We start from the raw sequence: 25,158 nt of genomic DNA, 5'->3' as shown, positions 1-25,158 counted from the left end.
GCTGCAAAATGGAATCCTGGCCCTGCACTTTTCGCAGCTTGTGTTCCCTTCACTCTGCTGCCGAACTTCTGTTTCACGTTACATCTCAACATCTAAATCCTCCAAGAATTATTGTAAAACCTGCTTGTCGCCGAGAGGGATCTTGTCTCGCTCACTCTGCGCCGTAGCCAGCGATAATGAATGGGTCAGCATAATTACCAGGTTTGCTCACACAGGCAGCCAGCTGCCCTGCCAGATTGTGAATTTTTCATTTTCTTTATTTCCAAATCCAGGGCGTTCCTATGAAAACTTAATATTTGAACTGTGGCAAGATGGAGTTGGAGTCAAAGCCACGCTCCCTCATTTTCTCCCCAGTCCTGAAGCAAACATCTCCTATCTCATTACTTCTGGGCTTTTTAGGATATTAGGATTTACCCGCTTTCCCCATTAAGATTGACACCTCTCTGCAATTTCGAGCACAATTACTGAAAATGGGAGCCAGGAAGTACGGGGTGCTAGAGGCTGGCAAGCCAAGAGTCAAGTACAGCTGCATGATTTGTCTCGAACAGGAATTTTTTGAGAAGGTTACACACAACCTCTCTATGCTCTTCTCAGACACAAATAGATAAAAATCATGCTGGCTTGATTCGCTGATCCTAGCATTTCGCCCTCGTCACTTCAGGGTCCAGGGATCTATTCCCCACATCCATAGTTCCCCGAGGTGGTATAGGGTTGGGAGTGATTTCCAGGGGAAGCCCACTCCCTTCCTCTCCCTGCCCCCTGCCGCCCGCCATGCAGTTAAAACAGACCCTCCAAGGACTGGGAGGAAGGAGAAGAGATGGGGCGGACTCTCCCAAATGTGATGATAGGAGCGGGGAAAGCCGCTGGTAGCAGTTTGGATATTGGGTACGTAAAATTCCAACACCCTGTGAGAGGTTACGTGTTTCACAAAATCAGAGTTCCTCAGAGGGCGAAGTTTGGGTGTTTGGGGTGAAGTGAATTAAAGAGATTCCTTCTCTGTAAGGCCTTTCTGATGCCGGAAGGGACTAGGGACTAGGGAGTCGCTGGGATGTCATAATGGTTTGTGGTGGTCCTCCCCAGCCTTGCATGCCATTACAAACACTGTGTGCATTCCCAGGAGGGATGGAGCAGCGAGAGAGGGCTGGCGGGGGAGGAAACCTGTCCCTCTCTCTCTGGAATTCCTCAAAGCTCCTGCTAGGTAAGCAGGATGAGGGAAGAAAATGGGGTCCTGAGAGAAGGTTTGCTGGAGAGTCTGTCCGTCCTGTGGCCTGACCACAGCCCACGACTTCATTCATTTGTTCTCATATCGAAGTCATCCATCCATTCATCCCTGTGCCCAATGTTTAAAACCTACTGTAGATAAAATCGAGGGGGAATTCTGCTGTTGAGGAGGTAGGAGGAGACGCAAAGACGGATAGAATATGGGGGGAGGAGGCCTCAAGGAGCTTGCAGATTCATAGGAGAGAGAAAGCGTAACAAGTGATGACTTTCCTCTTAAAACCAATGCCCATGAATGGGGGGGGGGGTATTCCCCCCCAAACAAAGAGTTCCTGGAAAAGTGGAATCTGAGTCTGCTGGGTTCACCCCATTAAAGCACTTCCCTCACCGCAGGACTTTCTGAGCCTTCCACGTAGGTCTCCAGGGACAGTGGCTCCCCACATGCGTTCTAGGAACAGAACGCGCCCCCTGTGTGTACTGTGGTTGGCCGACTCTGCTGCCGAGCGAGGTGGGGCAAGCACGCGCAGCACGGTGAGACGTCTCGGGTTCCGGGAAGCGCCAGCAGCAGCCAGGCCGCGGTTGGTTTCCCAAAGGCCCCCGAGGTTCAGGGTTGCACGGGGCGGGAAGAAGGACATCCCAGGCAGAAGCAACGAGGTTAATTATCAGGGGTTCTCCTGACTCTCCACCAAGTTATCGTGCTCAGAGAATTTTCCCTCGGGGCAGAAAACTCCATGCCAGTCTTCTTCTTAAGAGTGAGTCCCCAGACCTCTCTGTCATTAAGGTGGTCGTGTGTGTTTTAAAAGCTGCCTAAATGGTTAGGGGGCTGACAGGATGCTGGTAAGGGTGTGTTGCTTGGGGCAGGAGGACTTAGGTACACTCATGAGGCGTACACGTGTCTGCAGGAACGCCGTATTTCAATTTAAAAATTTTTAACAAGCGGTATGTGCACATAAAGGAAAATGTGGGAAATAACTGAAAACGGGATGTGGAAAAGCTGTGAGCAGACGACTGACACATAGTTCAACCACGAAGATGAGTGTGAACACACTGACATACGGTGTATATGTATGTACAATGATGTACCCGCGTGTGTGCGCACATGCGCAGACACAGACACGCATGCGCGCGCACACGTGCATACTGTGTGCTCAGACACTCATAAACAGAGATTACACGCTAGACGTGTGTGCATATGAATGTGGATACGCGGATGGATAGACAGATGTTGAGAACACATTGCGTATACATATTGCAATCCGCCTTTTAAAAAAACTGCAGAGAGCTTTTTAAGAATTCTTTGTCACTGTCTGTCATTTGCCGCATTCTCTTGGGCACAGGGACCACCCTCTTAAGCAGTTCATCCTCTCTGGAGGCAGACCTCGGCCCCTGCCCTGCTGCCACCTTTAGACCCCTGAGTCCTGGAAATTGGGGGAGGGAATCGGAGGAGCAGGTGTCTAGCCTTGGGCTTCAGGGAGAAGGGGCGGCATGGAGCGGGGGTCCCCCCACCCCATGGCAGTCCTGCGTCTGAAAGCCTTTGCCTTGCTCTGTCCTCTCGCCCCGCAGTGCCCGGCTTCCCGTATCCAGCAGCCACCGCGGCGGCCGCCTACCGAGGGGCGCACCTGCGAGGCCGCGGCCGCACCGTGTACAACACCTTCCGGGCCGCGGCGCCCCCGCCGCCGATCCCGGCCTACGGCGGGTAAGTGGGGCGGCCTGCGGCGGGCCCGCCCGCGCCAGCCCCGTCCTGTCTGCGAGCGCATGCCGGGCCGCCTGCCCCACCGCGACGTCCCAGCATGCAGCCCCGCGCGCCTGCCGCCGGCGGAGCACCTTGCAAAGAGTATTGAAAAATGAGTGTAATTTGTCCTGTCATGGTTGGTGCCTTTAAAGCATTCGACATGTCACATGTTGTTATGTAAATGCTCTTTGAGACTGAATGCTGGAGAACAGAGAAACGGTTACAGCCAAAGACGTATTTCTGACGATTGCAAACATCTGGCAATTAAGGAGGTTGGATCACATTTGCCCCTCTGTCCATCCACGGAGGGACGTGAGGGTTTCAAACGTGAGCATCACCGGGGTGGTCTTGCTCCCCTCCCCAAAGATACCTTGTGCGTCAAGGTTTCCGACCCCTTGGCTGGGAAGAGAAAATTAGGTGTGGAGTGAGATGCAAAGATTCAGGGTTCAGTGGAATCGGAATTCAGCCTCGTTTTAGCTGGATTTTCCAAAATGGCGTTTGACTTCCCCTGCCCCCGCCTCCTTCTGTAGGGAAATGCAAATTAATGCGTTCCGCGTTGCTAGTTTGGTGTTTCCGTGCATGGACTTCGGTACTCCCCAGCGAATAGCAAGGAATGGTGGTGAATGCTCAAAATATATATATATACATATATGGTACTGGAACGGTGGGCCGCCACCCGGAGCTGCTGTTCTTTCTGCCTTCCTGCAGTGGGATCCTCCTAGAACATTCCAGCACACTGGGAGTCAGGGAGAGAGACAGCTGCCTCTAAGGCAGTGGTGCTCAAGGGAAATTTGGAGTTTCTGGAGACATTTTTGGTGTCATAACAGGAGCGGGGAGGTACAATGGCATCTAGTGGAGACCAGGGACGCTGCTTCCCATCCTCCAGGGCCCAGGACATCCCCTCCGCCAACGCAAAGATTACCACCCGGAATGTCAATTGTGCTGCTCTAAGGAACACTCAGCTATGCCCATGACAGCCTGGCAGGAGGCCTCCCCGGCTTGTCACTTGGCTTTCTTGCCTCTAGAAAGAACATGGCTGTAATTCGGAACTGCGTGAAAAGGGTTAAATGCATTTTTTTTTTATAGCTCCACTGCTTATAAATCTTTTAGAAAAACCCGATTTAGCCTAGATCACCTCTCGATTATACTGATGACAAAGGGAAACACTCTTTTCTTCATTATTTATTTATTCATGTCTCACCTAATCCAAAGGAGAGCACCTGAAGTGTTTCAAAAACAAATACAGTGAGGCAAAGTTAAGACTACAAAAAAGTGAAACGAGTTAGTTGGAATCATTAGGAAGGGAAAATAAAAACAGAGAAATAAGACAAAGTCCGTTGTTTCTGGTGTTAACATTAGAGTTAGGTCAATTCCAAGCTTCTTAGTGCACAAAACACCAAAAAAGGAGAAAAAAATGTATTGAAAAGATGGCAGGTAATCACAAAGCAAGGATGAATTGGCCCTAATTCCTCCTCACCCTCCAAAATAATGTATCTGAATGTCCTAAGCGCATGTACCTGACCATGTGATATGAGTTATCACTGAGAGTATAATCATTATCTTCAGCCACACAGTACTGAGCCCATTTTATAGATCCAGAAAGGCAGAAATAAAGACTTGTTCTTTCCAAGGTCATATAACGAGTCATAAAGACCAAAAAAAAAAAGTCACCCGCTAGGTTCATGTAATTACTAAGGCAAGATTCATAAGCCATAAATGCAAAATTGCATGTTTATACCACATTAGTTTGTCTGAAAATCATTATCGTATCTTAGTAGCTGGTAATTGCAGCTTTCCAGTGTATATACCCTTAGTATCTCAGCGCTGTATTGGACAGAAAAAAATAAAGTAAAATTATATGGCTTATCCTCACATGAACAATTTGTAAAAATCTCAGAATAACACACCTGCTATAAAATTGAAATTTGCTGACTTATAATGAACTTGCTCTTTGCTGGGAATAACCATGCATAACTAATTAATGCCACGTTCGCCAGGGAGAAACACAGGCATCTCCAAACGGTGAAACAATGTGTTTGTGACTGCTTCAGGCGTGATTTAATATTACTCTTCCAGCAACATTCTTCATCATTTGGGTTATCATGGTGGATTATGCCTCTTTGCTAACAATATTGAGTGGGATTCTGAACCCATGTTTTGGACTAAGATAAAATTTTTAAGACAGAAGGAGTAGGAAGAGCAGAACGATTAGGGGGGTGTGTGTGTCCATGTCTGCAAAGTGCTGATCAAAAAGGAGGTGACTCAGCCAGTTGCCTGGGTGTTTTGATGGAGTACAAACTGGCTAAAGTGCATTGGTACCAGACAAACAAGTGTGAACGCAGCATCTTCAAAGAAGGTTTCCGTTTTCCTCTGGCTCACTTGGCCTAGGCTGCAGGAGACCGTAGGGAGGCGGCACTTCTTGGAAAGAGGAGCAGAGGTTGGCTGGAGCAGGGAGGGCCCTGATTTTGTGTTGTGTTGAAGCAAGTAGCATAGAGGTTGGGAACTTACACCTGTTTCCAGGAAGTGACATTATCAGGATTCAGGTGGCCCAGGAATAGCATGTATTTCCTAGAGCTGTGTGTCTCCAAAGTCCTTGGGAGGAAGACTGCTAGATCTGATTAGTCTTCACTCCATTTCTGGTTCAGCTTAACATTCCTTTTCTCAGCTCCATGCACTAAAGACATGGAGGCAAATGGCACCTATGGAGAGATTTCTTCCAGTTGGGGACAGAGGACACCATATAAGCTGACAATTTCAATAAATGTGATAGGTGATAAGGTGTTGTGTGACTACCAAGGAAGGACCCTTTGCCCAGCTTGGGTGTTTAGAAAAGAGAAGAAATATGTGACACATTCATGTCCGATTATTTCCTAAATTGACACGTTAAGATCTCATTCTGCAATTCCCCCTCGCACTCAGTGACCCCCACCTTTTCTCCGATGTCACCTGGCTAACTGTATTTGTCCAGAAAGAATCTATTTTTACCATTATCGCCAGTAGGAGACATATCTAAACCTCTATTCTTCATGAAGCATCCAATAAGAAAGACTTTGTTATTAAAATTCCAACCACAAATTTGTCATGCATGGCTTCTGTACTTTCTTTTTTTTTTTTTAACTGAGAGATTGAAAAAAAAGAAAATTCCACAGCACCTCCATGGCTGTTCCTGTGGAGCCGTGGGTGACCGTTGGAGGTGTCCAGGATCTGAGGATCCTTGCATTCCATTGTCTTTCACTGATTTGATTTTTCCCTTCACATCCTGATATTTTCCGAAGCTCCTCCCAGCAAGTAAAGAGCATGGGTTATGGAGAGGCCCCGTCTCTCATTCTCACATAGCTAAATAGAATCTTCTTGGGACATGAATACACAATTATTCCTTCAGGTGGCAGGGGTGCAGGGGCTCTGCTCAGACCATGGAGGGGTCATAGAAATGAGTGCAGAACCCTAGACTGAGCCGACCAACACGACCTGAATGAGAACGGGCGAGGAGTTAGAAAGCTAGAGTCTACACAGTCTGCAGGATTGTTACAGCTCAATAGAGGCATTGACTTTGGAGCAGATGAGATTAGCCCCTGCTCTGCGATCCCATACTAGCCTGGGCAGCTGACTGAACCTCTGCAGGCACAGTCATCTTGACAGGAGAGTGAAGGCATGCCTGCCCCCATTGGCTTGATAGAGGATGAAATAGGGAAGTCCACGTAGGGTTACGGCTTATTAAGGTCCATCATATGATGCCTATTTAGTGAACGGTAGCTGCTGTTGTTGAGGTTGACGCAGCTATTGGTCCTACGTCTCTCCCTGTAAGCGTCACGTGCCCCTTTGCTGGGAACGCCCACAAGCCACAGAGAGGGCTCTGGATAGAGGCTTCAATAGATCGCGGAATGTATAGATCATAAATCAAATATTAACTCGTGAGCAGTCTCAGAGTTAAATGGACCACGTTTTCCATTTTCCTCCTTGCCTTTGATCCTGGAGTCAGTTTTGATGGAAAAGCCACAATGTCCAGTCTGTCTTCCGATGACTCGTAGTTGGAAAAAACTACCCCTTGGGTAATTGCTACCTATTGGATCATGCAGATTGATGATTTGTGGATGCCAGCGATTGATTTGCGGGTGACTTAGTACAACATCTGATGTTAGAAAGACAGCAGTTAAACCTCAGTCTCCTTCCAAAGAAATCTCCTGAGATTGGCCTCAGCAAGTTCTTGTTCTTAATTAATTCGTTAGTTAATTATGAAACAGCTACTTATCAAGTGCCTACTATGTACCGTGCATATTGTATGCGACTATAGTATAGTAGTCTAATGGAGCATCATAGATTTTTTAAATTATTAGTATTTCAAACTAAGCACTCAGCATCTGCTGTAGGATTTTGGTCTTGGTTCTCTGCATATCTTTGAGCAATATGTTCTGTACTTTCTCGGGTAATTAATTATGACACATCTATGCACGACTTCTCAGAGTTAGCTTGAGGAATATTTTGAGGAGACTCCGTGCTACTTTGGGTATAGGAAAGATACGGTGGTATCCGAGGAGCGAACTTCTTAAAGTTGCCTAGTGCAAGAATGAAATCCATATGCAGATCATTTAGAGAATGCTTTCGGTCCTAAAAAAGCCTCTGATAGCCAGCCTCTAGGACTGTGTGTATGCACCTTTCTGTCTATAAATCACCCATGCTCTTTGAGTTTTATTTCTAAATGTTTACTCCTCAGACCATATTATCTGAACCTTCCAATTTAATATAAACACTGGGAACTAAAGTCACCATCACCCATTCATTCTCAGAATACTTTCCAGAAAGCCCTCTAGCTTTTCATTTGTTTTGGATGTGAATTCTTATTCAAATTCTCAGCCAGTTTTTAAATGTAACCTCTTACATTAAAAAAAAAAAAAAGTCCTTAATTGGGTACATTAATAGACAAATATCATAATCAGCATTTCTTAAATTTTGGGGGGAGGGGAGAGGAGAGTGAAATGTCATAGATTCCTTTGTCTAATTAAAATATGTATTTTCCCTAGGAAAATGTTGGTGCGCGCGCGCGCACACACACACACACACACACATCAGGAAGTTCATGGAACCACCTGACATCTGTTCAAAAACAGCTAGATTCAAACACTTTAAAGAATTCATTTCCACTTGGAAGGGGCAGAAAAGTAGAACAGCTTTAAATAATCTTTTCCTCAACAATACGTGTGTGGTTGGGGTATATTATATCACACAAACAGATCATATACTTTGGGCATCCTATTCTCTCTTTCCTTTTTTTTTTTTTTTTAAGTAAACTAATTTGCTATAGTGCAGTCATTCCCTGCTTGCATTCATCCAAATATTTAACTACAGTTATTACCTTTCTAAGAAAATGAGATGTGCATTTGCATTATGTTCTTGCAAAAGCATATTGCAGTCCCAAAGTGAGTGACAAGCAATGCAATTACCTTTGCATGGCCACACAGACCGTCTTTGCATTAAAATTGGCTGCACCTGTTCACTGCATGAAAGCAACCCCTTTCTCTCGTGACTGGACGGTGGTTAATTTATCTATAGCTGCATACTGGAACTTGTCCCTGTCCCCTTCTCCTTACAAATCTGATATTGTAAGTGTGCCTGTTTCATGCAGCTTTTTTTTTTTTTTTAAAAAGAAAAAAAGCATTTGGATATATTCATGGAAACCAGCATGAAACTTTGTAAGAGATTTCCCATAACTAGAGCCCGTTTCGCATAGAATCTAGGAAGCTGACCTTCGGTGTCGTGTCAGACATAAACACGCAGAAAGGTGGCATTTCATAGAGCAGTGAGTCTATTATTTTTCAGACCAGCAGAAGCAGCATCACCTGTTACTTGTTAAAAATGCAAATTCTTAGACCTCCATTCGGATCTATCTGTTCAGAACCTGAGGGCTGGGCGTGGGGCCCAGCCATCTGTGTTTTAACAAGCCCTCCAAGCGGTTCAGATGCGTGCTGAGATTTGACCACTGCCGCCTGCCATAGCCATCTAAAATCTGGGTTACAAAGCCAAGGCTACTTGGGCTAGAATGCCGGCTTTGTCATTACCCAGCCCCCCTCTTCTTTTCAGTCTCTGTATACCTAAAGAGGCGACAATAGTATTATCCATCCCAAAGGGGTATTACGAGGATTAAGTGGGATAATGAGCCCAAAACGCCTAGACTGGGGACTGACACAGAGTCATCGCTCTATCGACGTGAAAAATAGTAGTATTTGTGCTTGTGCTATTATAGCTTAGGGAAATACACGCGCGCGCGCGCGCACACACACACACACACACACACACATTCAGCACTTTGGTGAAACTGCTGGCCCAAAAAGTGGCTTCATCTCACACCGCTAACGAGGACAACCGTCTTGGTTCTGGGTTTTTTAGAGTTATCAGGCAGATCGATACATCCGTCGGCCTCTCATTCATTTCTCTCCAGGACGTGCAGGTGTTGCACTCCGTGAACACAAGCAGTCCCCGCCGGCGTGGTTTATCACAGCAGCCAGAATCCTTGATTTCCTTCCTCGGTGAAGCCACCAGCTTCTGCTGGGCCTCCGAGCCTCCCAAAGCTGGACATGATGCCATTCCTGCAGGCCCCTCAAGGAGCGCCGTCCCCTGTGGGCCTCGCAGGGGCGCCCCCTTTGCCTGTACCTGGCTTCCGTGGCATCGGGTCCCCTCGCCTCTGTCGCTAGCCCTCTCTCCCGGTTCCCGTTCAGAGCGCCCTAGCTGCCGTCCTCCGCAGCCTCCATCACAGCTGCCATTTCACATTTAGGCACATGGCTTCGTGACGACGCGCCCCACCCCCATAGGCTCCCCAAGCGCAGGTATGGCGGGGGTCGGGGCGGGGTGGAGACTCGCTCTCTCTGCTCCCCAGGCCTTGGCATAGCGCTTGGGGCATGGTGAGCATTCCAACGGCAGAGGCATTGTCCCTTGTAGCTTCCAAAATAAGCCCGTGATGGCACATTTTCTCTCTGGTTCTCTGTGTCACAAATGTGGCACGTCCGAGTCCCCAAGGGATTTTCCAGGGCCACCTTGGAGCGCAAAGCGTGGCGACTCCGTCACCCTCCTGAATACACATCAGGGCCCATTCTCGTCTCACTCTGGGAGCTGTTGGTAACACACCGGCTTGACAGGGAGGCACACAGCTGGCCGCAGGGCACGAGAGCGTGGCCTGCGGAAGGAAGGGGCAGGCCACTTCCCAGCCAGAGCTCCGCCTCCGCCACTGCTGGGCCACACCGCAGGGTCCCCCAGAACAGCCCCCCCACCCCTGGTCTGGCACAGCTCCTCTCCGTTACAGACAGACCTCGTTTGATTGTGCCTCGCAGATGTTACAGTTTTTACAAACTAAACGCAAGACCCTCCACCAGCAAAAAGGTCGTAACTGGCTTTACTGCGACACTCGCTGTGTTGGGTAGTCTGGAACCAAGCCAGCGATACCTCTAAGGTATGCCTGCATTTGCAGGGGAGCGGATACAGATGGGGTCTCTCTCTCCACAAATATTTAGAAAAAGGCATTCTTTCCCATGTTCAAATATATATTAATATTTGGGTGAATATTAAGTTTTGCCGTACCGGATCACGTTCTACCTAGACTCTTGGACTGGTCCCTGAAGTCAGGGTCCAGTTTTTAAATGTTATTCGCCTTCTCCTCATCCACTGACAACAGCCACTGATGCTGAATAAACCAGATCAGAAACAAATGAGACCGCAGGATCCGTCCTCCTAATTTGCTGTTGAATTCTTCCTGGAGCTGATAAATAAATTACCCTGTACGACCTTCTGTCACCTTCTCATGCCCAACCTCCCCTTTTAAAATGCAGGCAATATTTACTCAATAGATATTTGTTTTACATCTGGGTGACTAGTCATGTGTCAGACATAAGCAGGATAGAACAGTGAGTAAGCTTTCTGGGAGCAACTTTCGAGGTAAAATGAACCCCATACATAAATACCTTTAATATTTGATGAATAGTTAAGATTTGACCAGGTGAGGATCAAAAGATTGTGATGCTGGTGTTTACAGGGGGGAAAAATAACTCCACTTCAGGGGGTCACTGCATAAAGCTCATAGCCATGGTGACATCCAGTCAGAGCTATGAGGTCAAGTACATTGCTCATGACTTCGCAGCCACCGTCTGGCCGAATCCTCCCTTGAGGTGGGCGCTTCTTTCCCCGTTTTACAGACGAGGCAGTGAAGCTCAGGGAGCTTAAATAATTTGTCCAAACGTACATCGCTGCTTGTTGGCGAGGCTGAAATGTGACCCAGATGCCCTCGCGGGTCTCCTCTAACGTGGCTCTCGAATGGCGATCTGCTTTCGGATGAAGGTGTTGGGAGAAAAAGGCACACGGAACAGCGCGCGCAGAGGCATGTGGCATGGAAGAACAGGGCAGAGCTATTTGCTATGGCTGAGTGATCGGCCCCGTGGTCCCAGGCCCGAACGAAATACTCGTTGCCCATCCCCCCACCCCCACTGCGTCAGCTCTGTTCCGAGTCCTCATGGCAGAGGCCGGCCCTGCCGTCTGACCCCCAACCAGACACTTTCTTTGTATGTTGGAAATGTTGAAAGAGAATTCAAAGCGCAGCTCAGGGTGCCGCGCACCTCTCGGTCTCGGGGATGAGGGCTTTATGCTGCTCCGCGAGTGCTCTCGTGAGCTGTAGCCCCTCTGATCAAAGCGAAAACCAGCTGGAAGCGACCCCTCCCTGCCTCCTCAGCGTGTGAAATCCCTGCCACCGTTTTAAGGACGATGGTACCTGGGGTTTCTCCAATCAACGCTGAAAAGCTCTGAGGAGCACACCGCAGTGTTCTCCAGCAAACCAGTGTCGCTGCCGTGCGCGCACGCGTGTGTGCGTGGCTGTTGCGAAGCGTCCTCCCTTGGCTCGATATGCTTGGCTTACGTGTGGGTCCACTCTGCTGCTGGAACCTGAGGGCATCCTTTGGTAATCAAAGTTGTGCTTCTGTTAGAACCACAGCTCCATTCCACGGAGGAGTTCATTGGTCCTTTGCCAGAATCATAAATCATCCGTAAACTCCATGGGGAGACATTAGGGGAGGTTATTAATTACAGCTACCATCCTTTGGAAAACATGCATTCAGAAACACGCGTTTTTATATTCAAGGTCTCCTGCGACCCTCACAGAAGCCTGTGAGGTCTGCAGGCGACACATGATCCCTCATTTCCGCCTATTTTAATGCTTAGGGACTTTAAGTTAGTTTCCCATGATCTTATAGCTGTGAACTTTCTTTCCTAGCTGTTTCACTCAAGGAACATATCAAGAAACTTCTGGAGAATTCTAGGATCTTTTTTCTCTCCCCCTGTGAAGTCCCTGCTCTCTGGGATAATTCTATGGACAGTGACCAGAAAGCTGCTGGGAGTTTTATGCTCAATCCTAATGTGGAGCTTTGCTTAGTCTGGTTATAATTTATGCAGATATACACACAGATGCATGCATGTGCGCACATATGCACACATGAGCACACGTGTGCAAACACACACTAACACATGCATCACACATATACATTCATGTACACATGCGCTTATGCACGTGGGCATGGTGTACACAGGGACACACGTATGCACACACACATGCATGACAAATATACACTAACACACACATACACATTCGCACACACAAAACACACATGTATAACACATTTTTGCACACACGTATACGCACGTATTTTTGCACACATATGCACATGTGTAATTAGAGATATTCTGCTACATTTACCATGAACGAGCAGCATAGAGAATTACCAAATATACAGAAGAACTTTTCTGAAATTGTTTGTGTTGTCCAGCTCCCCTAAGGTCATTCAGCTGAAACCTAGAGTGAAAATGCGACGATCTGTGCCCCTACCCTTATATTTAAGCAGCTGATTTCACCCCCCTCCCCCAGGGCAGGGAGGGCCATGTGGTTCTTCAACTGAACGCAGACTCTGACTCTCATATCTGTCTAGGCCACTTAAATTAAACCTCAACCCTCTTTGCATTTCTGCACCCCCTCCCGAAAGGGTGGGAAGCCTGGTACCCAGCACACCTCCACCTCCTGATACGGGGCCAACACCGAACCCCAGCCTAATTTTCTCAGCCTGATCGACTGCCGTTGTCTCCAACCTCCTTAACCTCCAACCGTCCTCGGTTCCTGTGTTTTGGATCTCGTGACCAGACTAACTTCGCCAGTGCAGGGGTTGGTGTGTCTGCATGGGGAAATGCACTAATATGGACGTTTCTCTTTGTGTGTGCGCCCTTGCAGTGTTGTTTACCAGGATGGATTTTATGGTGCAGACATTTATGTAAGTATCCATTAACGTGCATGCCATCCCTGTTTCCTCCCGGAGTCATTCCTTTTACAAGTTTGCTGGGAAGCTCTCTACTCGGGGCCATCCGTTTCCTCTTCCTGGTCTGTGGGAAGGAGGCCAGGGCCTCGTGGGGCAGCAGGCCCTCTGCTCACAACAGCATCGCGCACCCCTGAGTGAGTGGAATTAACTTCTTGATCAACTTTAGAATAGATGCAAGCACCCCGCCCCCCCCCAAAAAAAAGGTGGCGTTTCTCTCATGTCATATTAAGACCTGCCCCTATGCAAAAAAGAAATTCTCTCTAAAGTATGGTCTACGCATTTTCAGTATAATATTTAAGATAACAGCTGTAGGTACCTCCTGCAGAGGGTTAAAAGATATTTTCATGGCTGATGTTTTCATTGTTTTCTTATAAATATATTGAAAAGCCCTAGAAAGATCTCTCTCTCTCTCTCTCTCTCTCGCTCTCTCTCTCTCTCTCTCTCCCTCTTTCTCTCTATCTCTCTCTCTCAATGATTTCAGCAAGAATCATCTCCTAACAAAATTTATGCCAACTTGAGCTTTAAACCTTTATTTTCTTCAACCCCTTATTTTTCCGTTACCCTAGAACAGTTACCTGACTTAAAGCTGTTGGGATTGTTTGTTAAATGGGACCACTTTTTTAACCTGTTCACTTTTAGAAAAGAATAGGATGTTTCTCATTATAGGGACATAATCAAATTTACCTAGATTGATCTAGAAGTAGTTATTCTCTCACTTTATGATATTAGTAGTAATGTTATGAAAATGACTTGGAATAAACACAATTTAAAATAAATTGTCAAGATTGAGGGTATTCTCTAAATCCCATACTTTTTATTACAAGGTGACCTCAAATAAGTTCACTGGAATCATGCTTACTGTTTTAAAGACTAGACGAGAAAAATAAAACCATATTTCTGATCAAATTGATGTTATTTACTACAAAATGGGACACTAGTCCTTTACTTTTCTTCCCTTTAAATTTCAAATAATTACATTTTGAGACATAGTATTAATCTCCATCGGTGATGAATTTTATCAGGTTATATTATTACTGCATCAAGTACATTTATGACAATCCGTAGATTAGCTCTTTTTTCCATAAAAAAATGAACGAACAACCCGCGTGTCTTTTATCCACTCAGTGAACAACCAATTTCTTTTTTCATGTAGCTTTCACGTCCTCTTTTTCTAAACTTTCAGTTCATACCATTTTAACTAGAGAGGCAGGCTGGGGGCTGAGCAGTCTGGATCTCATCCATGCTAGATGCCCAGCGAACCCCGACAGCGGTCTGCACGCTCCCCCTGTTTAGTCTCTGGGTGGACTGTGCATATGGAGGAACTATAGTCAACATTACTAAGTTTAAAGATCTTTTATTTTTAATATGAGACATGGAGGGAAGTATAGAAGGGGTGAAGAAATTAGAAAAGAGAAAGTCTACCAAAAAGAAAACTATTACCATCAACACCCACCCAAGGGAAAATGTGGATGTCACTAAACCTAGCTAAAAGGAAACACGATGTTAGCTACTGTGTATTGACTGTTCAAATGACAACAATGGATCTGATTATTAATTTGTCCTGTCCTAAGGAGTTTTCAAACTGGCATCTTTTTCTTGCTCCATAGATTTTTGAAGAGCAGGAAGTAGAAGTTGCCTGAAAGCTAAGGGTGTGAGATTTCACAAATAAAGAAATTAATAACTGGAGTAACTGATAGAGTATGTTCAGATTTGTTGGGACAAATAAAAATCCCTGAGAACAAGGCAAACGGAGAAAGTGGAGAGACTCAGAAGACAATAAACACACCAACATCCACACAAAGAAGGCACGAGAACTTCCTCTCAGGGAGGAAATCTCAAAAAAGTTTCTTTGTGCTCTCGGTTCTTTTAGGAGCTTTTATTTCCTACCAATTCATCCTATTTAGGCAAAGCCTACCAGGCCCAGCAGTACGTCGCCTACAGGTGTCTGGGTGAGGTTTGGGTGAGGTTTAGATGAGGGGCGTTACGTCAATAACATCATGTCCCGAATTTCCTGGTGTCTAGGTTTAGAAAACTGTTCTCCTCACCCTTTTCAAGCCACCCTAGTAGCCCCCTCAAAATATATATATCATTTTCCTGCTGTTCATTTTATAAGGACAATAAGATTTTTTCAGGGGGCAGTTCCAAACAGGCCATTAGGTGATGGAAAAACCAACTAGAATATAAACTTTGAGTTTTATTTACCCGGTACATGTTTTTTTGTCTTCTCTCCAAGAAATAGTTCAGACCTCGAAGACTTTTCTTAATGTTGCACTTCGTTTACGATGCAAACTTCAGAATATTGCTGCTGGGTGGTGCGAGCCTGTGGGGCACGGTGATGGGCTGGCCTGCCACCAACCAGAAGCAAAACACGGGCTCATGATGGCCTTAAGTTGATTTAAGGGCAAGGAAGAATATGGTTATTTCTTGTACTCTAGAGTGTACGGAGCAGGGTTCATCGTGGCTAGAAGAATATTATAATCTCAAACGTGCTTTTTCAAGCTGCTTCTCCCACCTCCCTTGAGATACTGATATTTTCTGATGCGCGTGCATGTCCTCAGAGCTCCATTTCTTAAAGAAATAATTATTAAGCAGGTTCGTAGATGAGCGTGTGAGGTTCTGTTTTATTTAAAGGAATTGCCCCTTCAATCTCATTAGAAGTAGTGCACAATAAATAGGTTTAAGGCAATTTGAAGAGGACCTGGGACATGTATTAGATGCATCAGTCATGTCTAATAGGTTTAAACTGGTTGCTTCTTTTTAATTGTATTAGGCAGAGGAATAAGCTTCTCGCCTAGGTTACGTTTAAGAAGTCAAGGGGAGTCTGCTTTCCAGTTCTTCCTACTTGGTTGCTCTTCGCTTCGGGGGCATAGCAGAGCAGCTCAACAAGGAGGCTGCCGCGCATGCGCCAGAGGGCATGCCCTTTTCTGTGCACCCCGCTCTCTCCCACCCCTCCTTCTCTTTGTTGTCCAAGGTCTTCCCATCCCTCCCACCTGATGCGGGAGGCCTTGGGCGTTTCTGATTTGAAAGGCCTGCAGAATTCCTGCCCCAAGTTTCTTCTTAAGCTGTACAGAGAAGAGAAGATGGAGGAGAGAGGGAGAGGCGGGCATAGATGCCCTAAAGTTGCTGGAGTGGGCTCATTGCTCAAGGAGACTTGTTAGGAGATGCTGTGAGCCAGAAGCTAAGGTAAAAACTAAGGAAGCTCCTGGGCAGGGTCGGGCCTGGTTAGTACTTGGATGGGGGACCACCTAGGAAGACCAGGTGCTGTAGGTGAAAGAAAGAAAGAAAGAAAGAAAGAAAGAAAGAAAGAAAGAAAGAAAGAAAGAAAGAAAGAAAGAAAGAAAGAAAGAAAGAGAGAAAGAAAGAGAGAAAGAGAGTAAAGCCTCAAAGAAAGAGAAGAGCTATCTAGCGCTCGCGAGAGAGCGATATGCTCAAGTCTCCCTCCTCCCCTCTGCCTCTCGCCCTCTCGCTCCTCTCTCTCTCTCTCTCCTCTCTCTCCCTCCCCTCTCTCCCTCCCTCTCCCTTCCTTCCTTCCTCCTTCCTTCCTTCCTTCCTTCCTGCCGTACATTCCTCCTCCTAAAACAACATCCCCTACCGAACAGTTCAGTAAAGTCTTAAGTTCCGTGGACCTACAGAACAATCCATTTAATTCAGGGCCGAAGCTGTAGATCTCATGAGGCCAGAATTGATCGGGGAGCTGAAAATAAGTGTTGTTTAACTGAACTCAGCCGAGACACTTCATCTTCACCCACTCTGGGAGATTTCAAAAGATACGGCATTGGATTAAAAGGTAACCTTTGAAAATGGAAAGAAGGAAATGATAATAGAGCTATAAAAAATGAATAGATAAACTGTCAGTAGAAACTGGGGTAAGACAGTGGCGTTCTGGGCAATGGGAAGAGGAAAGGGGGAAGAGAGATGAGGGACGAAGTGGTAGACAAGACAAACATTAACTCCTTCGCTTGTGTTCGGAGAGCCCTAAGTTCCCTTAGTAGGCTGCGCAGCCTTCAGTCTGCCTAGCAAATACACCTCGACGAGATTCCGGTGCAATTTTTACATCATTCCTAAATTCTGTCATAACAAGTTCTTGGTTGACACCATGGCGAAACACAATTATTTCTGAATTCATGTCACTCTGCCATCCGTGGATCTTAAAAGAAAGAGGTGTCCTCATTTCACTCACGCCTGAGCTCAGGAGGAAGTGTCAGGAGCTCGGGGAACACAGAAAGCTGCAAAGAGGAAATTCTCCAAGTAAGAAAACCCCGCTTCCTTGTTCCAGAGATCCTGCTTTCAGTGTGAGCCTGCTGAAGGTCAGCATCAGGCTGGCTGGTCAGTCACTGCGGCGGGAGGCGACAGCCCATCAAAGAGGTTAAGCACTCCGCCACGTGAGAGACCAGACGCTCAGCCTTTACATTCCTCATCACGGCCTCAGAAGGAAGGGGTCTCATCACTTTTGTTTTTAGAATAGGAAACTTTTGTTTTGTTTCGTTTTAGAATAGAAATGTTAAAATTCATCCAGAAATTTTCGCTGACATCGGGGTTTGCGCCCTCATAACCTAGCTACAGAGGTCAAGCCCCGAGCCAACAGGATAACGCCGTGGCCCTAGCCGAATAAACTTCGAGGAACACTGTAAAAGGAAGAAAGGAGGACGGTGAGAAGTGACAGAGTGATGGGTGGCAGGCCACTGGAGAGTAATATCTGTACTCGAAGCTTTCAAATGAGCAAAGGGAACTAGGGAGAGAGAGCGGACTAGAACTTTTGGATTTTAACTTAAGGAGGAAGGTTAAGTGAAACTGAATGGGAAAAGAAAGCCAGACTACGTAAGACAATATATATAGTATGCACGCAGTCAAAAAATTTAAAAATAGATACCTTCATGAGGCAGGTCCCTGAATCTCTTTCAGTGTTCACCTGGAGATCTGCCTCGGAACTGGCAATTTTCACTTCAAACCAGAACCACCCACCCAACAGGTTAGCTGCACCCAGGAATCACTCCCACGTCCACAGATTGCCTCCCAGGCCGTCCCCGGGTTCTGTTGCGATCTTGTCAGTTTTAGACTGGAGTGAGGTAAATGACACGTTAAGTAGCTCTTCTGGACCCATGCACGGCGTGCACACACACACACACATACACATACACACACACACACACACACACACACACACACGCTCTTTTTCTAGTCATGTCCACTCAGCATAGCTTCGGTAGCACCATGTGCTTCAATTCATGAAATACAACTGGGCTCTCTCTGCTGTTAGTCGCAACTAAACTTTAAAAACACAGCTGCTACAGACCTTTTATCTTAACTTGCCTCAATGACTAGGCATCCGGGTTAACTGCTCAGGTATTCTATAGCATTCCAACCATGAGCTTGAGAAAGAAATTTGAAATAGTTAACTTGAACCATTGGACTATGCTTGGAAGGGTAAGAAGCCATGAAAGTATCTTTTTTTTCCTCCTTTAAAAAGAAACACAGGTTATGACACAAATCCAGCGAGTGCGGATTGATCCCGGCGCACCCTCGTTACGGAGATTTGCAGCTACGGTTGGTCAGTGGCTCGCTCTCAGGTCTCGAGTGAGGAGAAGCAAACTTGTAAATGAATTGCTCCGGAATTTCTGTCTGACTTATGCATTTTATTTTATTTATTTCATTTTTGCATTGAAAACATTACATTTCTGTTTCCTTATAGAGTAGTGTATCAAGAGCCTGTGTATGGCAATAAATTGCTGCAGGTATGAAATCCGGACTGGTGGAGAAAGTCATCACTCTGGTTGTGGGTTTGCTGTGAAATCCTACTAACAAGACCGTTTTGGGGGAGCGAGATGTCCTCTAACATAGAAGGAAGAAAGACTTAACTGAATTTTCCAGTTTTTTATTCTTCTAGAATAGACATGCTCATCCTCCAACATCCCCTCTTTGCTAGATCTTGAGTATATCCAAATGGGGATCTGACTTGACTGTAAATTTCTTGGCTTAAAATGTATCTGGACTCAATTAACGTATGTTCAGTGAAAAAAAAAGAATTCTAGGGTTTCATTCAACCAATTGTCTAAGAAAAATTTGAGTAGGTTCCAGGAGTCAACTGGAATGGTTAAATTAAAAAACAAACAAACAAACAAACAAACAAAAAAACACCTCGTCCGCATCTAGCATTGAGGACCAGCCTAACTAATATATCTTTCCCTGGTGTCATCGTAGCTTCTTATAAATTTATTTCACACTGACTGCTATCGCTTTCAAACCTATTTTTCACTGCCGAAGCAACTCCCAAATGAACAAATTTGCAGGAGGAAAAAAGATCTACACATCCATTGGAGTATAGCTGGCTGAGTCTCCAAATTTGGTCTACAGCCAACATTAAAACTGTCAAATAAAATGAAAGGAGAATGTAAAACTAAGGATGAGCAGTGGGAGTTTTATTACATGGGTTTCCTTATAACCTGCAATTATCATTTTTGTTCAGTATTAATTCAATTAAGAAAATACATTTTTTTACTGTGAAAATTAATCAGGTTTTAATAAGGAATCTACTATGAAAAAGGGGTCCTTGCACTGAAGAGGGAGCAAAATAATTAAAATTCCTGAGCCGAACGTTTATTTTCACATTCGAAGAAAACTTACCACACTTCGAAAAGAGCCGAATGGATGATGTAGATAAATTAGGGAGTAATGATTTCTATTTAAGTTTTTCATTTTGCAAACGTTCTTCTAAATGTTGTTTTCATAAATGAAATGTTGAGTTAATTATATATTCACCGATCCACCTGTTTTGCAATATTCAAGTGGGATCCTTGAATATTCTCAGAAAGAAGGCCTCTCTATCTGTGATTAAGCCCATCACCACATTGCTAACGAGAGATATACACAGTCCCAACCTCCCCCACGCCCCTGCCGGCACACACACGTTTTATGTCTCTTCCTAAGTCAGTCACCATCTGGATATTAGAGCTTCGTTTTCCAAAGATACGCTCGAAAGTCTGAAACGTAATTTCCCTTGTCGCAGGACTCTGACGTGTGATCGAGATCTGTAACTCTCATCAACATAGCGTTAGGAGTTTTCGCCAACGAAGTAACCAACTAATTCTGTTTTGTCGAACTCGGCATTTCCCAAAGATCTCTTGGTCATGGAACCAATTCCTCTGCCACTGTTGGGATCTCACTAGCCACACTTTTTGAAAATGCTCTTTACTGGAGACTCATTAGAGGTCGTTCATGAGTAATTTCCCCCAACGGACCTCGCTAATAAAGGAACTGTTTCAGACCAGGGGAGCCGGTATCTTTGATGGCCCCTTCTGGGGACGGTGGCAGGGGTGAAAGAGGCAATCCATAATGCCCATTTAAAATTTCTATTTTCTATAAGGTCACATTTAGATTTTGCTGCCCAGTATGTAAAAAAAAAAAAAAAAAAAGTTTGTTTTATGAGCGGGGAGAGTAGACCTGTGTTGTTTGTCTCCCCTTTTTCCTCTGGTTTGGAGGTGGGAAAAATCTAACTGTCAAGGATGCATTTTTGCCCTAAGATCTAAGAGGACCGGTTTCAACAGGAACACGGTTTGGTGACAGTAAATGGAAGGGAGCGTTCCTTTTTCAGACATTACCACAGAACCTTGCAGAAGCTCTGGCTCTGCTCAGTGAGCTGCAAAATGTGGAGCAATAAAATTGATTACAGTTACCTGTTAGAAAGGCAAATTAAAGCAATTTGTATTGTTTTGATCATTTTACAGTGTATGCACACATACACCGAGTTAACACACAACTCTGTTAGTCCCCTAATATGGATTTCGTACAGAAGAAAAGTAGCAGAGGAAAATAATGCAATATATAGATGTGGAGATATCAGGCTACCTGATCCTTCTCTTCTCTCAATCGTTACGTATTTTGGGGATCTCATAGACCGAGACTCCAACAGAGTAGCCACCAGCTCCGTGTGGCTATTCACATTTAAATTCAAATCAACTCAAATTCGATAAATTAAAAATTCAGTTTGTTGTACCAGCCACATTTCAAGCGTTCAGTAGTTGCTCAGGACAAATGGCTACTGTATCGGACAGCACAGATAGAGAATATTTTCATTATCACCAAGAGGTCTTGCTGGACAGCAAGGAGACCGCCGATCAAGGTTGAAATCTTTCCACTGGCTCTACAGACTTTAGCAAACTACGACCTTGACTCTTGGGAATGCTTGTGAACAAATTCTTTATTAACAAAGATAAGCATCAGGGTGCTGACCACTTGTTCCTATCCTACATGGAAACACACACCAAGGTCTCTCAATGGCTAAGTCTTATGCAAATGTGGAGAAGATGCAGCCTTCTCAAAGCTTCAGAGACGAGCACACCTGTTGTGCAGATGGATCCCAGGTGCACGGCAGATCCCTATGGACCTGGGAGTGAGGGAGGTTCATTTTAGTTACTTTCTATTTGCACCGATCCCGTTTTTTCCACATATCAAACTCGCTATGTAATTTCATTGACAAAAACTACTGCGGAAGCTGAGAGAGACCTACAGAGTTCAAAGAGTTTGCAATTGGGACGTTGCTAGACATCTTTGCTCTGACCAGATTCAATCACCCAGTCATGATTTACTGGCATGGCACTTGGTGCAAATATCTTGGCAATAACTTTGTTTTCTTTTCTTCTTCTGGGAGAGAAAACATACACACACACACACACACACACACACACACACACACACACACACACACACACACTTTCTCCACGCAAAGCTTTCAGCTGGGTGCAGCTGGTGCCTCCCCCCTAGCAATCAGCCAGCCCGTTCCAGCTCCCTCTTCCCTCATTAAGTTTCTTATACAAACCTGCGTACCGGGGTCTCTCTGGATGCATCAGGAGAGCCAAGGACAAGCAGATGAAAAGAATGGCTCCAGAAATCCGGTGACCCACTTTCCCCTCAGCCCATCAGTCGGTACCTGAGCTTGGTGCTGGTATGACAACTGCTTCACTTTTACATAAATGCCTCAGCACATTTAACGTCCCCCTTCCTAATTAGAGAACACAGTGTTTGGAACACCAGGTACTGTCTGGCTAAGACCTCTTTTTTTTTTTTTTTTTTTTTTACATTGTTTTTCAAGGGAGACTTTTTTCTTTTTAACTAGCTCCAAATTATTGGTGATTATCTGTCAGGATGTCTTGGATGTGTCTTCTCCAGGACTGAGCCAAAGAACGAACTCGTTTGGAGATAAATTAGCTTTTTAGAATTGCAGTGTAAGTGACAATAAGCTTACTGTGAAAATTAGCTGTGGTTGGTAGATACAAACTATTAAGATCAGTTTAATCTACATTTTGAAAGATGCCTTTTGTAGTTTCCCCATTCATCTATCTTATATCCCACTACTTGTTTGAATCTCTCCATTTGCAATTCTGCTCTTAGGTACCCGCTAACATACTTGTAATTTTATTCTCAGACGCCCTCCAACACAGTAGTCTGTCCTGAGTTGCCCCTTTCGGTGGGGGTGAGAACCTTTCTTTCAGAGGATTATGGGACTGTGTATTCAGATTAGAACCTGAATGGTCCCTATGTTATTTGTAGAGACTGGATCCTGTTTGTTAATTGTGCCGAGATCATTCGACAGTGGTTGATGTATCGCTGTGGTTGGCTGAGCAAGAAGCTCTGTTATTTTCACAGTTTGATAATCAATGCTCCACTGAACACAATTCCTTTTGAATATGCCCATTTGCTTGTCCTCTGCTTAATTGAACAATTGCAATTACTGGTACATACAACTAAATGTTAATTTTTTTTTCAGATTTTTTCTCCCTTAATGATTTTATTTACAAATTGGAATACTTTATCATATTTTCCACACCAAACAAATTTCCCATCTGAATCAGTGTGATATCTTTAGCCCAAAGACAGCATTTTTAAGAAGCATTTTCCATTCCTTTTTCAAAATAATTGTATAACATGTAGAAAGCTAAGGACTGTCTTCAATTGCTTTACTGCTTAAACAACTATATATGCAAAAGATTACTAATAAAATTTTAGTCCGAGGATTATTTTGTTTAAATAAATATAAGAGTAAGACGAGAGGACAGTAGCTTGACCTATATTGGATTTTTAAGAAAGTAATCAGAGATCATTTGACTAAAATGTAAGTTAATTGCTAATAAGTAAAGGTAAGGTATAATCAGTTTGGAAAATCTGGAAAGTTCAGCCAAGTATCAAGAGTGTTTAAATGATCTCTCATAATCCTGCCGAGCCCAGGACAATCACCGTTAACACTTAGGTTCACGTCCGTTACAGGTGTCTGGGTTCTCCCTTGGGGATATGCTTATACCGGCTAACCTTTAACATCCAGCTGGGGTTGGTATTCAACCCCCTGTCTCTCTGGTGTGTTTTGTACCTCCGCTTTGATACTAAGCTTTCATTAACTTCCACTTTAGATGGTTAGATTTGGGTAATTGCTGTACTGGTGTGGTTTCACAGTCGGGTGTCCCCGAGTCAGGCTCCTTGGCATTACTAAGCCCAGCTTCTCCTTGTGTTTTAGGGTGGTTATGCTGCATACCGCTACGCCCAGCCTACCCCTGCCACTGCCGCTGCCTACAGTGACAGGTAAGGGTCTTTCTTCTCTTGCTTGACGGCTACTTGGAATTTAACTTAGCTGGTGGGAGACGAGATTCTCGTCCAGTCTTGGTGTACATGCATGACTGCTGGGTAGGCAGCACCCAAAAAAGTTAAGTCCCATGATGAAGCAAAACACGGGGCCACGTAGAGAGAGGATGAACAGTTAAGTCTAGTTCATACTAACTTCTCGCCCTTCTCTGCTAAGACACAAAGAAAATGATAAGCTTTGTTCGTGCATAGCTCTCGTAATCCCTGCTACAGAACACTTTGCATGTTCACACGTACACTTCCCGTGCAAGCTTCTCACGTTCTTGTCCGTGAAGCTATGGTCTCTTCTAACTCATAGGAAGACAACCAGAAGATGATCCTGCAGGGTTACCTTGATTTCAAGCACCCCATTTCCTCCTTTTATTTTTTTTTAACAACTTTTTACACCCAGGAAAGCATTTTTTTTTTTTAAATCCAAAATAAAGGAACAGGGGAGGTGTATCCAGTGACCGATCCTACTAAGAGATAAGCCAACTCATATTTGTAACACATCCCACACGTGAAGACTGGCAGGGAAAGGGACGGAAGTGGGCTTAAGAAATGCGGAAGTCAGACCGGATGGCAGGGGTGGGGGATGCCAATTACCCAGGCTTAACAGATGACTCGGTTTCTGAAATGGCAAGCCACAGCTATTTTTGTATAGGTGCCTTGAAAAAAAGAAAGTATGCGTTTCCATATTGAATGCAACTCGTTGGCTCTGTTTCTCGAGGACGTAAATGTGAATGTTCAGATGCTGTGCATGCTCAAATGTCATGGAGGTTGCTTACTTTGGGTAATGACTCCTTTAATTTAAAAAACATGTTTCACGAACAAAGCAGCGATGGTAACAATTTGCATGTATGGCTGAGGCATGCTGGGTCAGACAGGTAAGCAAGGCGATGGATCTGACCCCTGAAGGGGAGGTGTCAGCAGCCACTGGTTCTCCCACCTGGCCTGTCGTGACCTGGCTCCTATCTCGGTTTGCTGTGGTGTGCTTTCTCTGCAGTTCCATTCCATTTCTCACAAATGTGTCGTTAGCTCATGGTAGCTACAGAATTCTTCTGAGGTGTAATGAAGTGAAATAAATGGCTGAACCTCTAAAAGCTGCACTTTGAAGACCCCATGCATAAACCCGTGATAAATGGCTCTTTGGCAAGGTAGCATAGAGATCTGCCGTCTGGTTGTATGCAGGTTATTATTACTACATTTTTCTAAACAGCCATAAAGAGTTTCAAGGCCAGAGGGAACCTCCAGAGAGATCGAAACAAT

At 45.1% G+C, this 25,158-nt stretch overlaps 1 protein-coding gene across 34 annotated transcripts in view; it reads left to right on the top strand.

Annotated features, from left to right (window-relative positions):
• RBFOX1 (RNA binding fox-1 homolog 1) overlaps positions 1-25,158 on the top strand; it is a 1,358,182-nt gene that overhangs the window by 1,296,595 nt on the left and 36,429 nt on the right. For 21 of the 34 annotated variants that reach the window (XM_036226169.1, XM_036226178.1, XM_036226154.1 and 18 more), the window contains 3 exons: positions 2,782-2,914; positions 18,974-19,016; positions 23,786-23,850. In XM_036226169.1, coding sequence (XP_036082062.1) covers positions 2,782-2,914; positions 18,974-19,016; positions 23,786-23,850 — 241 coding nt within the window. Of the gene's footprint in view, positions 1-2,781; positions 2,915-13,199; positions 13,240-18,973; positions 19,017-23,785; positions 23,851-25,158 lie in introns of all 34 variants that reach the window. The other 13 variants (XM_036226176.1, XM_036226155.1, XM_036226160.1 and 10 more) reach the window with 2 other exon arrangements.

This window comes from Rousettus aegyptiacus, unplaced genomic scaffold (assembly GCF_014176215.1).
Source record: "Rousettus aegyptiacus isolate mRouAeg1 unplaced genomic scaffold, mRouAeg1.p scaffold_m13_p_8, whole genome shotgun sequence".
In the NCBI taxonomy this organism is placed as follows: domain Eukaryota; kingdom Metazoa; phylum Chordata; class Mammalia; order Chiroptera; family Pteropodidae; genus Rousettus; species Rousettus aegyptiacus.
Note: the sequence above shows the minus strand (reverse complement) of the source record. Positions and strands in the feature narration are given on the sequence as shown.